The following is a 16,807-nucleotide window of genomic DNA, read 5'->3' on the forward strand; positions in this document are numbered from 1 at the left end:
AATATATATTTTTTTTTTCTTTGGCTCAAAACAAAGAAGCAGTAGCCTGACTGCTATGTTCAAATGACATTTGTTCAAAGCAGTCGTTTAATTGCACTATAGGCTCTTTTTTTGTATCGTCCTGTTTTGATCAGTGAATATGCCAATGTTGTTATCAATAAAAAATCATTTGCACAAGGCAAGCCGATGCACTTCACCATGTTGATAAGAGAATTAAAATTAGAAGAATTATGGGACAAAAAAATCAAGGGATATTTAGCATAGAAAAAGAATTTGCGATTAATTAGAGTTAACTATGACATTAATGCGATTAATCACGATTAAATATTTTAATCGCTTGACAGCTCTAGTATATATTAATAACCACTGACATGACATATTATATTAAATAGCATTACCTTACGTGGCCCACCATACATGACCCCTTGTACATTGACCTTTTGCTCATCAAAGTCTCCATACGAATCAGGTCGATCCGAGCATGAGTTGGAGTAGATGTTCCATCTAGGAATAGTATTTTTAAGGCACAACGACTTTTATTTTTATTTGAATTGCCTTGAAGCGTATTCCACCCTGTCTTTACTTTCTGTTTACCGTGCTGTGTGTAGAACTGTATGCTGGGAGTTGGACAGGACCAGGTGTGGATTGGCTCTCAGGACTCTGTGATCTACATCGTCGACCCACGCAGCATGTCTTGTAACAAGCAGCTCACAGAGCACAGGCACGAAGTCACCGGCTTCGCCGTCTACAAGTAAACCCACGCATGTATTAATTCAGACATGCATGTATTAATTTAAATGACGATTAAGATATAGAACAAAATCGTACATTTATAAGTTTAAATGTTAAAAGGGGCCCTAGTAACCACTAGTGGATTTTGATTAGCTATAACAAGCAGTTCAGTTACGCTGTGTGTGGATGATGGCTGAGCCAGGCAAATTGGACTCTGTGGCTGGAGAAGGGTCTATTTGCACACTACACGACACACTTACTTTAATACAGGAAACGCATCCATCCCTTTATGTCACACACCCCTTCACTACATGACACACCCACTTTACTACACAACATGCCCACTTTACTACACGTCACACCCACTTTACTACACGTCACACCCTCTTTACTACATGACGCACCTCTTCACTCCATGACACACCCCTTCACTCCATGACACACCCCTTCACTCCATGACACACCCACTTTACTACATGACGCACCCACTTTACTACATGACACACCCACTTTACTACATGACACACCCACTTTACTACGTGACACACCCACTTTACTACATGACACACCCACTTTACTACATGACACACCCACTTTACTACGTGACACACCCCTTCATTACATGACACACCCCTTCACTACATGACGCACCCCCTTTACTACATGACACACCCCTTCACTACATGACACACCCCTTCACTACATTATACGCCCCCTTTACTCCATGACACACCTACTTTACTACATGACACTTCCCCTTCACTACACGACACACCCCCTTTCCTACATGACTCACAATGGCAATTTTTACTGTCAAATATATAAAGCATGCCGATGGGAAAGTTGAGCACAGGTGGAAAGAGTCCTGAGCAGGCAGAATGAGAGTCTATCAAACCCGCAGAGGGTTGAGAAGTCAGTGAAAATTATTGTAGGCCTTGAAGGTGGATTTGAGCCAAATAAATGACGCTCTGGGGATGCCTCATTGACCACAGCGCTCTGCCAAAACCTTCCTGCACTCGCTTGACCTTCTCTTTAGGTGCTCTCAAAACCAAATTTATCAGATTAATTGACATAGACCTTATGGGCCAATCATGACTCTGCCTTTTGTTACAATGCAATTGATGGGCTATCCCGGTATCCCAGCTCATACATCTTGGTGGACCACATCCCTAGTCTGAGTCACTCTAGGATGTATTAGATAAGATAAGATATATTTATTTGTCATTGCACAGAAGTACAACGAAATTCAGTGCACTCACGTACTGGTCTCATTTAAAAAGGTAACATAATAAATAGTAAATAAATGAAGAAAATACATTCAACATTTCGTTCACTCACTACATTTAAGTCGTCATACACTATACCGTTAAGTTAGTGCCATTGTATGCCTAAAAATAGTATGCCTTAAAATGGTAGTACAAATATGTAAAGTGCTGAGCATTGCATTACATGTGGACGTCACAGATTAATACTGTCGGAACTAGTGGATTTATTTTCAGGTCAGAGTTAAGTATGGTGACTGCTTTGGGATAGAAACTGTTCATGAACCTTGTGGTGTGTGTTCTGATGGACCTGGACCTAGGATTGCAAAGCTAATCAACATCACACCGGTTCGTCAAAAACTGCCGCCTCGTGAGAAAATCTTGATCTCCCAAGTTCGCATTGTGTCTCTGTACAGATTTGCCTGGCCTTGAGCCTGTTGAGAACCTGGTCTAACAATGTAGAAATGATAGGCCCAACCGGGGCTGGGTTGAGGGAGTCTCAGTCCATAAAGAACAAGGAATACCAACGAAGGAATAACAATGGTGAGCTGTAGCAATCTACAGGGCAATGAAAGAGTTTCCTCCGAAGGAGATGTTTGAACCAATATCTGCATTGAAGGATTTTCTCAGAGGATCATTTGTTTTTGCTCTACTTCCAACCGGATTCGGCAAGAGCAAAGAGGGCAAGATCGCCCCTTAGTACTTCAATCTTATTGGCTGGGTTCATTGAACACTGTAAGGCCTCACCCAAATCTGCAGATCAATTGCTGCCCAACCAAGGCAAGGCTGATATCCATTGGGTAACGCAACTTGATTACCCGGGTGGTATCGCCCGGCTAAAAAAATGCTTTTTCCCTTTGCTTCAGACTGTTAAGCGATGTATGTGTTCATGATTTACGTCTGCGATGCTAGAGAATTCTAAATACGAGCCACGGGGAGTATTCGCTCGCACCGAGAACACCCCTAAATAAGTGTGTGAAACGTCTCAAGCTTCCGTAACAGTGTGCCGTCACACGGGGGCGGTGCTGAAGTGCAGAAGTCCCGCCTCCTGGCTACACGCAATGTTTACAACTTCCCTGGGGTGTGAATTTGCAGTCAGACGCGCAAATGGGATCTTTAAAGCCTTCTAAAGCCCTCCTCCCTCGTCCCGCTGTGTTCAGCGAGCAGCCGTACTCCTGCAGCGCTGAGGGCATCATCCTGCTGTGGGACGCCTCCAGCCTCACAGTCAACCGGCAGCTGCTGCTCACATGTGACCGGCTCTCCTCCATACAGATCCACAATGGCATGCTGTGGTGCTGTACGTACAGAAGCCGTGTGTGTGTGTGTGTGTGTGTGTGTGTGTGTGTGTGTGTGTGTGTGTGTGTGTGTGTGTGTGTGTGTGTGTGTGTGTGTGTGTGTGTGTGTGTGTGTGTGTGTGTGTGTGTGATATAGTGCTGCACATCTCTTGTATGACTAAATGCAGTCCCTTGTTTTGTACTCTACTGTGATAATTGTCCCAGTAGAGCAGTCTCATTGTGTGTGAGTGTATGACTTCTTCATTCATGCAGAATGAACAGAAAAAGGGTGTTGTTGCAGGTTGTGGTGACAGCATTGTGGAGGTCAGACGGAATGGTGCACTTCAGAGGAGGATTTCAATGCCTGATGATCTACTGACCATGCCCAGTTGCTTCAACAGCTTTGTCCTTATCATGGAGGTGAATGATCTGCCTCTGTTGGAGAATTATGCAAACGTGATCCAGTTGCTATGTTCTTAACACATCCTGGGTCCGTCTGTCTGTCTGTGTCTGTTCTCAGCTAGGACAGTTGTGGACGGGCTGCCCAGACTCTGGAGAGCTGTGTGTGTGGCACACGTCGGACGCCAAGAGGCCCGTTAAAAGAATCCCATTACCGGGCATCTCTGGAGTCAATTGTATGATTAGGGTCAAAGACCAGGTAGGGGGATGTGATCAAGATGTATTTGATAAATGTTTTGTCAGGGAACATTCTGATGTCTTTCTGAGCCATCACTGATGATTTAGATCTGAGAGTATGTGTGTGTCTCCCTGTGGCACGAATGTCAATTTAATCACAACCCAGATTTTTCGCGAGCTTGCCCACCTCCTCCATCACTTCTCTCCTCCCTCCACTATTCTGGTGACCCTCTCCCTTTTCTTCCATCCTCAATATTCTCTGTGCGTCTCCCCCTATAGATCTGGGTTGGTTGCCAGGGCGACAGGGTCCTCGGAGGACCGTACGGCGGCCAGCTGAGGAGCCTGGTGCTGGTGGTGGACCCCGGCAGCCACGCGGTGCAGAAGGAGCTGCAGGCCCACTCGGACACCATCCACACCCTGTGCTCTGCGGAGCACCGCTACGTCCTCAGCGGCTCCGGGCGCCGCGACGGCAAGATCGCCATCTGGAAGGTTGACTAGAGGGGGGTGGCGACGAGAGATGAACTGACATGCATAGTTTTGAACAAAAGAATGGACCTTGAGGAAGGAGATGATGGTGTTTTCTGAGAGCAGCTTGATTTATTTTTAGGATTGGATACTTGATGATCTTTGGCTGATCATTCACTTCAGTGAGGCGTTGAAGTAAAATACCTTGAAAAGCAGAAAAGGGATTCATGAAAAAAAGCAGAGACCTTTTCTTTGTGCTTTAAATCACATCCAGCAACGAGAAAGACCAAAGGCAACGGAGGAGGATGATTGTCAACTATTACAAATGTACTTTTTGAAATGAAAATTAAGTAATTCATTCATGATTTTCACATCTGCTCCTAAATAGTTAGTATGAAGTCATAGTGCCTCAGTCTTTTGTAAGCAGTATTTATCATCATAATAAATGTCAGGGAAGGACAGTGTATTGAAAGTTAAAGAAAGGTCTTTCATGCATGAGCTCAATAAATGACGAGAAAAAGTTGTTAAAAACATTGATTTAATAGCACACATGGAACACATTGAGTATGAATTCCAGGGATCTTAGTTCTCATTACAAGTACCATTCCAAGAGAGACTTGGGAATGTATGCAAGTTGATATAGTTTGTCGTTAACACACATTTTAAAGAAGGGTTTGGATAAGAGGCAAAACATTATTGGATGCTTGGGAAGATACATTTGGTTTGGAGGAATGATGAGTTGAACAGGTTCCATCTCAGTAGTATAACTCTTTATCCCACCAACCTGAAAGACATCAAACACAATCGTGGATGTAGGGAGTCCATATGGCGAAAGATAGAGGCTTACGTTGTAAAATTCATGCATATGGATCAGTACACTTCGCTTACTTCCTGGATTTCTCCGGACACCTAACTTTCTGATCTCGTCATACACAAAGATGAGTATTCCATAGGGAACTGGGACGAACCACCATTGGACCCTGAAATGAGATGCACACGAATATGACCAAGTCTATTGTAGAGTCCTTACCGACTCTTAACAATATGGTACATTTTACCATGGAGAACCGTAGGAGATGTATACAAATGTGATGCAGCTCTTTGATAAGATCTACTTTATTCTCCTCACACCACAGTTCAGTAGTCTTTACTGAATCCCCATTGTTTTACGTTACCTGATGGGCATGAAGTTGAAGATGTTGGGCATTCCTGGACAGTAACATAGAAGGTTACCCAGTAACAGCTGGAAGACGATGGCAGAGACCAGGACTTTGTTCCTACACACACATTAGATTACCTCCAATCAGATTATTTCAGTTTGTATCTTTATCGTGTTGATTATTCCCGGAAGGGGAAGTAATAAAATTGTAATGGCTTATATGGTTTAACAGTATCTGAATAGGTGCAAAGCAAATATTTAAATATATGAATAAAAGCTACCGAGTACCCATAACCCTCCATCCAGCCCCCCCAATGTAGTCCGCCCCCCATCTCCCCATGGTGGGGGGATGCTGCTACTGACCTGAAGAACCCCTGCTGGAAGACGGAGAGACGGCGGGTCTTCCTGATGAGCACGTCGGAGATCTGGCAGATTTCTATGCTGACGAAGAACACGGTGTAGCACGTGTACTGCTGGTACAGCCTCTGACCAAACGTCTGAACCCAAGAGACCATTTGAATTTGTATAATGATATTAGTGCTGTCGAGCGATTAAAATATTGAATCGCGATTAATCTCATTAATGTCATAGTTAACTCACGATTAATAAAAAAAAAAAATCTATGCTAAATATCCCTTGAATTCTTTGTCCAATTAATTTTTCTCATTTTAATGCTCTTATCAACATGGAGAAGTGCATCGGCTTGCCGTGTGTGTGTGTGTGTGTGTGTGTGTGTGTGTGTGTGTGTGTGTGTGTGTTCGTCCACTAACCCATTCCTGTCCATAGCTGTCCTGCATGTCTTGCAGGTGAACATTCTCCCAATGAGCACGGAGGCCCACACACATCAGTGGGTACCAGCCCTCCTGGGCCATGGCGGTAAAGTAGTCTGTGAAGCCTGCAAAGGACTGAATAGCACCTGAACACAGAGTACAGATACTTAATCATATGTGCAACCTTAAGCCATTCAGTTTGTTCCTGGGAAGACACAGGAAAAAAACTCGCAGAGTTGATACAGAGCTTTACGCAGTTGATATAATGTTCAAAACATGAACTATTCTGGTATAGTGAGACATACAGAAATCCTTATGAAATATTTTCGAACTAAAAACATTTAGTCAAGCGATGCAGACCCAACCAGCAGCCCACAGTGGGACCGCTGCCAGAGCAGGACTCACCGATCTGGAAATAGGAGTAGGCGGCCAGAGCCTCGTTCACCAGCCTGTCCCGCCGAGGGTTCCTGGGCTTCAGGTTCATGATGTCACTCTCTGCCTTCTCATAGGCCAGCGAGACTGAAGGGTACTATCGAGAAAAAAACGTTTTTAAAACAGAATGAAGAAACAGGACGCTTTTTTGCCCAGCGTGAGGAAGCAGATATTCTCTCAAATGGTAAGTGAGAAGAGCCTAGAAAAACAAGGGGAAAGATGAATGATATTAAGTCTATGAAACGTGCGAAATATGCTTTGCTTTCACAAGGTGATTCCCTTGATTCAGAATGAGGGTAACGGAGCACTTACAGACGGTTTTCACAGATGCCTCATCATTGGACAAACACAGATCTCACCACCCAAAATGTAATTCTGGGACTGCTCCTTTAATGTATCAGGGCAGGTTTAATAGACTTAACTAGTTTAGCTAGGTCCTGGTACATAGCAGACCCATAACTAGTCCAATGAGCGACACCTGAAGAGGCTATCATGACCCTAGTGATGACATGAGGACTCACGATGTCGGTGGCAAGCTCGATGAACAGGATGGTGATGCAGCCCAGAGGAAGTGGCACGCTGACGGTGATGTAGATCAGATAGGGCGTGAGCTCTGGGATGTTCTTGGTCAGTGTGTAGGCGATGGACTTCTTCAGGTTGTCAAAAATGAGGCGGCCTGCAGGCAGTCACAGAGAAGTGTCATTGGTTAGAAGTTGCATAGCTATCTGTCAGCTATTTCAGTGCCTGTCAGTGTAAGTACTGAACAACATCTTGGCCGACTTTTTTGGGTTGTTAGTTTCAAACTGAAACCCCCTTGCACTTTTTTATGCTCTCCCCTTCCTCCCCCAGTTATGAAATACTGGCACTTATTGTTTGGTCAATAAGTCAAAATCGTTTTTCTTTGAACTTTCAAAAGAACAATATTAACCCCTAATATTCTCTCTTGCTCTCTCGCGCTCACCCTGTTCCACTCCGGTGACGATGGAGGCAAAGTTGTCGTCCAACAGGATCATGTCGGCAGCATTCTTGGCGGCGTCCGACCCAGCAATCCCCATGGCAATGCCGATGTCGGCTTTCTTCAGGGCAGGGGAATCGTTCACTCCGTCCCCCGTCACCGCGACGATGGAGCCCTGAGGGAAGACTCAGTCAGCCATGTTGGAGTAGAGACGTGGATGTTTAATCTGCTCCTGGGTGATGTGATATGAATACATATATATACATACACATATATATACATGATATATGTATGCATATATGTATAACTATTGCAATGCACAAAACACAAATTGACAAGGGTTACCCCCTTGAAAAAGCTCTGGATGAATGCTTATATTCCTATATTATATCAGAAATTACATTCTGAATGTATGTTATATCCAGCATTCTGCTTCTGAAATGACATGATCTTTTTATAATCATAAAAGGATAACTTTGCCAGTATAAAGGCATAAAGGAGATCATGACAATTGTTGGGAATTTAAGATGAAAGCAAAACTCACTTTGTGTGGCTGTGAGGGTGTGGCTGTGTGTGTGTGTGTGTGTGTGTGTGTGTGTGTGTGTGTGTGTGTGTGTGTGTGTGTGTGTGTGTGTGTGTGTGTGTGTGTGTGACTACCAGTCGTTGACAGCTCTCCACGATGATAAGTTTCTGCTGCGGGGAGGTCCTGGCGAACACCATCTCAGGGTGGCTACGCAGCGCCTCGTCCAGGTCCTCGCTGCTCATGTCCTTTAGTTGGCCTCCGTTGATCACACACGCACGGGCATCACTACACACACACACACACACACACACACACACACACACACACACACACACACACACACACACACACACACATATTTAATGACACACATATAAGAGGGACCCCCAAGCGGGACTACAAACCCCCCAGTGGGATCATTGCTGTAGCACAACATAGCATAACCATGAATAATCCATGTATATTATAGTATTGATTTGTTTTAGTGTGGATATATTGTGGTAACTGTGGATTTTTATTCGCCAAAGGTATCTTTCTATCTACAGTCAGCATTAAAGTTGAATGTTTGGGTACATGGGTGTAAGTGTTAGTGTTTGGTTTGAGGGATTCTGATCAATAATAGTACCTCTTGTTCACTTGTTCCACAGGGATACGTTTCCGGATGGCGATGTCCTCCACGGTCTCACTGCCTTCTGAAATGATGCCAACATTGGCTGCTATGGCCCTCGCTGTGATTGGATGATCCCCTGTCACCATGACAACCTAAGGATCAAAAGATCAACCCCAGTAGACTCACAACTTGTCAATTCATTCGGCGGTTGGTTAATTAATGTGCCCTTATTGTAAAGTTACCCAAGCGTTTTCCCCACATAATCCCAAATGCTCAATGATACATACGATAATATATCTCATAAAGTTAACGATGCTTTAGGTAAGAATTAAGGGCCATTAATTGAGTATCCTTTTCAGACTGCTCCTTGATAATTTCTGACCAATCAGAGCATTCTTCCTTGACTGATCTTGAGAATCCATCTTGCCTATCAGTTGCATGTGCGTGTGATGCAAGACTTCTCAATGGGGGAGAAATGTTGGGCGGGAGGGAGGAAGCGGAGGAGGAAGGGACTTTAAGGGGTTGTTTAGTTTCCAAATCTTTCCCCCTTTTCTGCTCTCTCTCTTTACAACTCTTGAATCCTGCATACAGGAACTTTAGCTTCGTTGTCATATAACTGTATAATCACCCTGATTCCTGCTGTCCGACATTTCATCACTGCATCAGGCACGGTGGCTCTGGGGGGGTCGATCATGGAGATTAGACCGGCAAAGCACAGGTCCGATGTGGTGAAATTCATCTCGTCTGAGTCGAATTTGTATCCGCGAGGAAACTCTTTCTCATTGAGATACACGTAGCAGAAACCTACACACGGCAAATAGAACGAACAAGGGATTGAATTTTTCTTGTGTTGCATAGATGCATTCCCCTCTCTCTCTCTCGCTGGCTCCCTCTTACCCAGCACTCTCTCCCCTAGTCCTCCCAGGTCCATTTGGGCTGTTAGGAAGGACTCCTTCAAATGCTCGTCCAAGGGCAGCTCTTGGCCCTTGATCAGAATGGTGGAGCAGCGCTCTAGGATGCGCTCTGGCGCCCCCTTCATCACCAGGAGGTAGCGCAGGTCCATGGGATCCTCCAGCTCATGCACAGACAACTATGGCGAAGAGATTATAGACAGTGAATTGCACACATCATAGCAATGTATGTAACAAAGGGATGATTGGAAGGAGGGAAAGAGTAAAAATGGCAGTGGAGAAGATAACAGATATTCAAGGTTCAAGGTTGCTTTATTCATACCCGTGGGTAAATTTGGTTTGCCGGGCAAGAAAAGGGCGTTCACACACTTAGCATACACAGTATAAAAAAAAAAGGACACAACAAAAATACAGAAGACAAACACGCAGACAAAACTATTCTATACTATTCTATACCAGTGTTTCCCCCAGCACTGTGTTGTTAAGGCGGCCGACCTTATCAACAATAGGGCCCCGCCTTGACTACCAATGTATATAAAATAAATAAAAAAAATTATCAAAAAAAAAAATATATATATATATATATATATATATTTTTTTTTTTTTTTTTAATTATTATGCAATAACAAAGTAGAAAACTCTCGTAGGGAAAGAAAACATACTTCCATCAGGTGTAAAAATAAAGATCAATAATGCATCGGTGTTCACAACAATGGTCGTGACATCAAGCTTTTTTAATTGAATTTAACCCCCCCCCTTGACCACCTTGACTAAGACATTTACTGGGGGAAACACTGTGTACGTTTAAAACATAGGTTTGGTTCAGAGGTCTTGAGGCTCTATCTCAATCATCACAAGGCCATTGTCGTAAACATGTTGCTGACCTGGAACTTGTTTGTGGAGTTGAAGGGCACTTCCACTACTTTATTGAAGCGATCCCGGTAGACCATGATGTTGCCAATGGTGAGCTCCGTGAACTTCAGCAAAGCGGTCTCTGACGCATCCCCTACCACCAACCTCTGTGAACGTGTAGGTATACACATGTAAAATCCTTTATCTATGGTACATAGATACAAGGTGTTGTGTGTAGGCATTTGTACAAAACATCTGAATGCAAACATAATTGATGAATAAATGTTTTATTATGTGATTCAATCAAAGTTAGTTCCTACCCTTGGTACGGGAAGTCCCTCCTGATCAGGTCTGAAGACAGCTCTGTTACACAGACCAGCGATTCTAGCTAGAGCGCGCCAGGTCTCAGAGGATTGGTCGAAGCTCTGCCCTGTGGTCCAATGAGAATTAGCGATCGTAAAACAAGAAAAGATTTCAAAATAATAGTTGTCAATCATATTTTGTCATCTGAATACCTAATTTCCCAGCCCAGCATCTTTGTGTTTGTTTGTTTGTTTGTTGTTTGTTTGTGCGGTGGGGGTTTGGTCACCTGACTGGTCTTCAGTGGTGTCTGCAGCGTGGACATGGTTGTCAAACCAGAGGTGAGCTACGGTCATTCTGTTCTGGGTCAGGGTGCCCGTCTTATCGGAGCAGATGACTGAGGTGGAACCTTAACACACAACGTGTAAGGTTAGACCCCGAAACATCAGAAACATTCAACGTACATCACACAAAAGTAAGTGTGAGTTAAAGGCCCCTCCTTATTACGAACAAGGAGGTTATCAGCCAAGGGCAGATATGAGGCAGACCAGAAGTCCTCTCTGGGTCTGACTACTGGATATACAATACCTAAAGTCTCTACAGCTTCCAAGTTCTTCACCACACAGTTCTTCCTGGCCAGTCGTTTGGCAGTCAAAGAGAGACACACCTTCAAGATGACCGCCCATTCGGATAGAGAGAGGAAGAGAGAGAGACATGAAGTTTGGTGATTAAGTTTTAGATTGAATAGGCTGGAAACTAGAGCAAATTAACAATATACATTTTTATGAATGTTGAATAGAGGATAATATATGCATACATTTATTATTTTTTATATATCCACATACCGTATACATACTTTTATGTATGCATGCAATCTTTTCACCATACTTGGTGTTTTAGATTGTTTTACTTCCATTGATAATATATCATCTTGAGCAGAGCATATGTACTGCACTCACGGTCACGGTGGCCAGCAACCCCTCCGGCACGTATGCCACCACGATAGCCATGAAGAAGATCATGGCCTCCAGGAACTCATAGCCGATGAACATTGCCACTACGAAAAAGGTGAAGCCGAAGGCGATGGCCAGGCTGGCGATGATGTCCACGAAATGTTCAATCTCGATGGCGATGGGGGTCTTCTCATTGCCCACCCCGCTGGCCAGGCTGGCAATGCGCCCGATGATGGTGCGGTCCCCTGTGTTGATGACGATGCCGTTGGCCACGCCTGGAGAGAGGAGCAGAGAGAGTTGAACTCACAGAATGCTAAGGAGGTACAGGGCTGGATTTAGTGTGTCTCTTTTGCTGTTGCGTGTTCAAATATATTGGAAAAGGCTGTTTGTGTGTGTGTGTGAAAAGGCTGTACCCTCCAAACAGGTGGTGGAGAAGAAAGCGATGTTCCTGGTCTCCAGGGGGTTCTCATGAGTGCACTCAGGAGTCTTGCTCTGCGGTTCGGACTCCCCTGTCAGTGACGAGTTATCCACCTGAAACACACACACAATTCAAGACAGAGACCGACCGGAATAAGCACTTCTATGCAAGTCTATGTATATGTTGTTCAATATTATGATGTATTATCGCACAATACCCCCCCTTCCCCCATCAACACCCACAGTCATCTGCCTATGATGACAACAAGTTTTGCACTACTTTCACCATCACGCACAATTGTACATATATTATTTTCTTTTCTTTTCTTATCTTATCTTCTTATCTTATTACGGTGCATATGTATATGTATATAGAGAATCTCTATTTATTTATTTTTTATTTACCTCCATCTTTATCAGTACTTATTATTCAATACTTGCTTATTGTTTATTGTTTACTCTTTATTGTTTGTTAAGATCGTGGGCAACGAATACGAATACCAAGACAAATTCCTTATATGTGTAAATGTATTTGGCAATAACCTTTTCTGATTCTGATTCTGATTTTCTGATTTTACCTTACAGCCCTGGGCAAAAATGACGCGTATGTCAGCAGGGACTCTGTCTCCTCCTTTGATCTCCACCAGGTCCCCGACCACCAGGTCAATGGCATTGATCTGGTTCTTCTGCCCATCGCGGATCACCAGGGCTTGCTGGGTGGGAGACATGGAAGAGAGAGGAGAGAGAGGCAGCCGCAGAAGTGTGAGAAAAGCAAGTGTGTGTGTGTGTGTGTGTGTGTGTGTGCGTGCGCACGTGCGCGTGTGTGTACCAGAAAGGACTTCCTATAATATGAAAATATGGAAATATTAAGGCATTATGAGAAGAATTACCAATATGAATTGGTAATACGTTAATCATTAATTTCGTAATATGTGTATTTTTGCGGCAGAGATTGTCACACCCACAGATTGACCGAGTGCTTTGAAGTTTGAGCATGCTTCTTGTCATTTCAACCTCTAAATGTCTCACCTGTGGTACCAAGTTCTTGAAGCTGGCAATTATGTTGGTGCTCTTAAACTCTTGGTAATAACCAAAGCAACCAGTAACCACCACGACAGATATCAGGGTGATAGCCAGGTACAGCTGATGAGACACAAAATATATTATCAAGACAGTTGCTCCATTTCTCCAATCATAACCAAACGGAGCCAAAGCCCTGGCAGCTTACTTACATTGTCAAAGCTGGCGAGGTTTCCTCTCGCTAGTTCAATTCCAAAAGCAATGAAGCAGATGCTTGCAGCGACCCACATCAGACACTGCAGTCCCCCAGCCAACTGCCTGGCAAATTTGACGTATTCCGGAGTACCTTTCGGGGGCCTGAGTGCATTTGGTCCATCTCTTTCCAACACCTGACTCGCAAAACTGGAGGTTAATCCCTGTGGATGTACAGAGAAAAGACGGAACTAATCAAACTTGAATCAAACTTATTATTACAACATAAATAATTGAAATTATGCAAATCTAATATATAAGAGGTAAATAATACAAGTCAATACCATATTAACGTTACCTTTTTAATACTGGTGTCGTATCGCATCTCCAGCTCTTCGATGGTAATCTCATGGTCATCCTGAAGGGGGCGACATAAATGTCCATTGTTATGACTCCAATCCAAGTATAGGCAGTCACGTGCATTGAGGGGAAAATTAGTTTCCTCTCCCTCCACCATTATATTTATGGCTCGAAGGTCAGTGGGTCAGTCTCTGTTTTTTCGTCCTCTACTTACAATGTCCATCTCTTTCTTCATGCCCTCTAACCGCTCCTTCTTCTTCTCTTTCTTACTCTTCTTACCCTTTCCATCTCCGTCCATCTCGAACATGTCATAGTTGTCCTGATAGATATCAGACATATTGGGAGAAGGGCACTCAGTCAGACCCATTCAAGTAATGACAAAATATTAGGACTGTATTAGGACAATAAATGTGAGTGATTATGTCAGAAAAATCAGATTTATACATAACATTCTAGCCTCTTGACCTTTTTAATTTTTCTAGTTATCCGGTAAACATCATGAGGCAAATACTTTGATTTAAATACTGAGGCAAAGTTTGATTTAATTTAAGTTGCTACTCTTTATGAGAAAATGCTAGACTGCTTGAAAAACTGTTGCCCAATATTATTTGACCTTGGAAAGGGACCTAGTTTTCTTGTCATTTTGAGGAAAAACCCAAACCACAAGACTATCCTGATTCTCCCAGATTCAGTTTGACAGACACCTTTTGCGATTCTTGCTTAAATCAAAGAATCCTAAGGGCCATGATTAAATGACGTCTCTGGCCGTTTCTGTGCCCTAGGCGACTCGACATTAAATTGTGCCCTGGACAGGACTTCCGAGCGGGGGGGGTGCCGGCCCTGAGTGATAGGTTATACAATTAAGAAAAAACAACGGTGGGCCTCTCCATAAGTCATTTATATATTTTCTGTAATTCAATAATGTAATAAATATATATATTTATATATTTTTTTAGAAACCTTAATTTCTGGTGCCCTCCCAGGTACTTGGTGCCCTACGCACTATAGGTACTCTGCGTATAAGGAGCGGCGGCCTGAATGCCGTACTCTGTGAATAACACAAAGTCTTGTTCTGAGAATACAGCTGAATGTCATTCCTTGTACCTTTTGAGTCATGGTTGCGGTCACAACGGGGCGCTCTGCTCCCAAGTCAATGGAGGTCCAGAGCACTCGATCCTTGTTCTTCCCAGGAATCTTGGCAATCTATTTGGTCCACTCCTTGCCACACACACACAAACATGCACACACAGGCTCCTGTCTTTCACTCCCACATACAAAGGACAGAAACAAGATACTTTAGGGCTTTAATGCTTATATATCCCGAACCGCCCCTATTTGAGCGAACATGCGCACATACATACTCATGTAAAATGGTACCTTTAGCTTGTGACAATGTCACCCCTGTCAGGTCACCTGTACCAATCACAGAAGTATGTTCACCACTCTGTCTACATACACACACACACACACACACACACAAGCAAGCACACAAACCGACTACCCACACCTTCTCTCGCACACACACACACGCACACACACACACACACACACACACACACACACACACACACACACACACACACACACACATGCGTAAAACCTGAGTCAGTGCGTAGGCTGTGGTCTTTTGGTATCACTTATCTTCTATTGCACGTTTCTCCTACTGATATACTGAGGGAAGTAAACAGCCCTGTAACCATGAAGGTTAAGGAGGACCAATGTCACTCATGACTTGGTATTGAATAATATAACTTCTTATTACAGATCTCCACAACTAAGCTCCCCAGAAGCTGGTGGTTCATTTGCTACACACTTTGTGTTCATTACATTAGTGTTAGAAACCAAGTGTAAGTGATGACCAAGGACATTCTGATTTGTCATGAATTAATAAATGGAGGTCAACTTCAAATAAATCACATACAATTATGTGATTTTTTGTCTGCTACTAAGATGCACGAGTAATAGTTATACAGATTCAACCCATTTTTTAAAAGATCATCAGTTGCTCGCAGCCATTCATCGAAAATATATAATGCCAAATTATAAACTAAAGGTCATTCTGTACCTTCACCAGGTTTGCATGCTGGGTAAAAAGCCTGTGGAGACAAGATGTGTTTAATAGACTGAATGACACCTGAATGACAGTTCCTCCGTAATCAAGTTACCAATTCAATCTAATCTGCTCCGTTCCCAGCGCAGTGATTATTAGCTAGTTTGGTGAAATGTAGGGAGGTGGAGAGGCTGAGGAGGAAATGGGAATGTTGTGGAATTTCTTTGTGAGATATTGTGTCTAGGACCCAGGAGAGTTCTAAATGCAAAGTAGAACACAATAGTTGTGGAACATAAGAGTATTTAATTTATGCAAACAAGAGTCTCCTCTCTAGCAGAGTCAGCACTGATCATAGTGTCATGCCCTTGCACAAACATAACTTTATTGTGCTTGTGACAGCTGATGTGCCGGTTAGTGAGATGATATGACATTGAACACCATCCCTTTATCAACAAGGCCACAATTTTTTTTATCACATTCCTTAAAAATGTAGTTTCTCCTCCGGAGAACCAACTTCTTATCGCAGGCTGGATGACCCAGCGGGTGATTTCATCAATGGCTTCATCTGTGGCCTTTTTGTTCTCTTCATGGAAATCCTGGGAACAAACAAGGAACGTTGGGGTTAACGTTCCTCGTGTGGTAACCCATGGTAACCCTGGTTCTCTGTGTAAAGAGACCATCTCTCCACTCCGTTACATATTCCATATGTAGGGGGGTATCATGTCTGCTTAGGACAGTGGATAGGCTTTAAGACACACCGGCACGCCCAGGCACGCCTACACCCAAACTTATAAAAAACCTGTGTAGACGTGCAATCAGTGATGGTTTGATCAGAACTTGTCTCGGAGAGAAGTTGTTTGCAAGATGCGCCCAAAAGGGTATCACCTTGCTGGATGGTGTCCACAACCCAGTGAGAAAGTCGACACTTCGACAG

General features: G+C 43.5%; 2 protein-coding genes across 4 annotated transcripts in view; one reads left to right on the forward strand and one right to left on the reverse strand.

The window, feature by feature from the left end:
- The window catches only part of LOC115553893 (DENN domain-containing protein 3), a 25,800-nt gene extending 20,907 nt beyond the window's left edge, over positions 1-4,893 (forward strand). For both annotated transcript variants that reach the window (XM_030370420.1, XM_030370421.1), the window contains exons 24-28: positions 609-751; positions 3,155-3,291; positions 3,570-3,688; positions 3,789-3,926; positions 4,184-4,893. In XM_030370420.1, coding sequence (XP_030226280.1) covers positions 609-751; positions 3,155-3,291; positions 3,570-3,688; positions 3,789-3,926; positions 4,184-4,402 — 756 coding nt within the window. In that variant the 3' untranslated portion in view covers positions 4,403-4,893. The remainder of the gene's footprint in view (positions 1-608; positions 752-3,154; positions 3,292-3,569; positions 3,689-3,788; positions 3,927-4,183) is intronic.
- On the reverse strand, positions 4,891-15,167 carry LOC115553894 (potassium-transporting ATPase alpha chain 1). Of its 2 annotated transcripts, XM_030370423.1 has the most exons (24): positions 14,928-15,167; positions 14,038-14,142; positions 13,822-13,881; positions 13,484-13,687; positions 13,281-13,394; positions 12,830-12,964; positions 12,248-12,365; positions 11,841-12,109; positions 11,470-11,548; positions 11,171-11,290; positions 10,902-11,011; positions 10,614-10,748; positions 9,716-9,908; positions 9,447-9,622; positions 8,834-8,970; positions 8,343-8,493; positions 7,692-7,860; positions 7,252-7,406; positions 6,704-6,827; positions 6,299-6,444; positions 5,892-6,025; positions 5,545-5,646; positions 5,258-5,349; positions 4,891-5,153 (listed from the first exon to the last, which is right to left on the reverse strand). In XM_030370423.1, exons 1-24 carry the CDS (start codon positions 14,937-14,939, stop codon positions 5,125-5,127), a joined length of 3,069 nt encoding a protein of 1,022 aa, XP_030226283.1. In that variant the 5' UTR covers positions 14,940-15,167; the 3' UTR covers positions 4,891-5,124. The 2 variants fall into 2 exon arrangements, with proteins under 2 accessions (XP_030226283.1, XP_030226282.1); XM_030370422.1 differs by lacking the exon at positions 14,928-15,167 and having other exon boundaries at positions 14,038-14,160.
- Positions 15,168-16,807: the final 1,640 nt, after the last annotated feature.

The sequence above is a fragment of the Gadus morhua genome, chromosome 11 (assembly GCF_902167405.1).
Source record: "Gadus morhua chromosome 11, gadMor3.0, whole genome shotgun sequence".
NCBI classification, from domain to species: domain Eukaryota; kingdom Metazoa; phylum Chordata; class Actinopteri; order Gadiformes; family Gadidae; genus Gadus; species Gadus morhua.

What these genes read in the sequence shown, in the direction of transcription:
- LOC115553894 (XM_030370422.1), bottom strand. Translation starts at nt 14,160, where the DNA reads ATGTCTGATATCTATCAGGACAACTATGACATGTTCGAGATGGACGGA. An exon ending in GGTTGCTGGCCACCGTGACC is followed by an intron (nt 11,549 to 11,840) that starts GTGAGTGCAGTA and finishes GTCATCTTGAAG; the next exon opens with GTGTGTCTCTCTTTGACTGC. An exon ending in CTACTCCTATTTCCAGATCG is followed by an intron (nt 6,445 to 6,703) that starts GTGAGTCCTGCT and finishes CTCTGTGTTCAG; the next exon opens with GTGCTATTCAGTCCTTTGCA.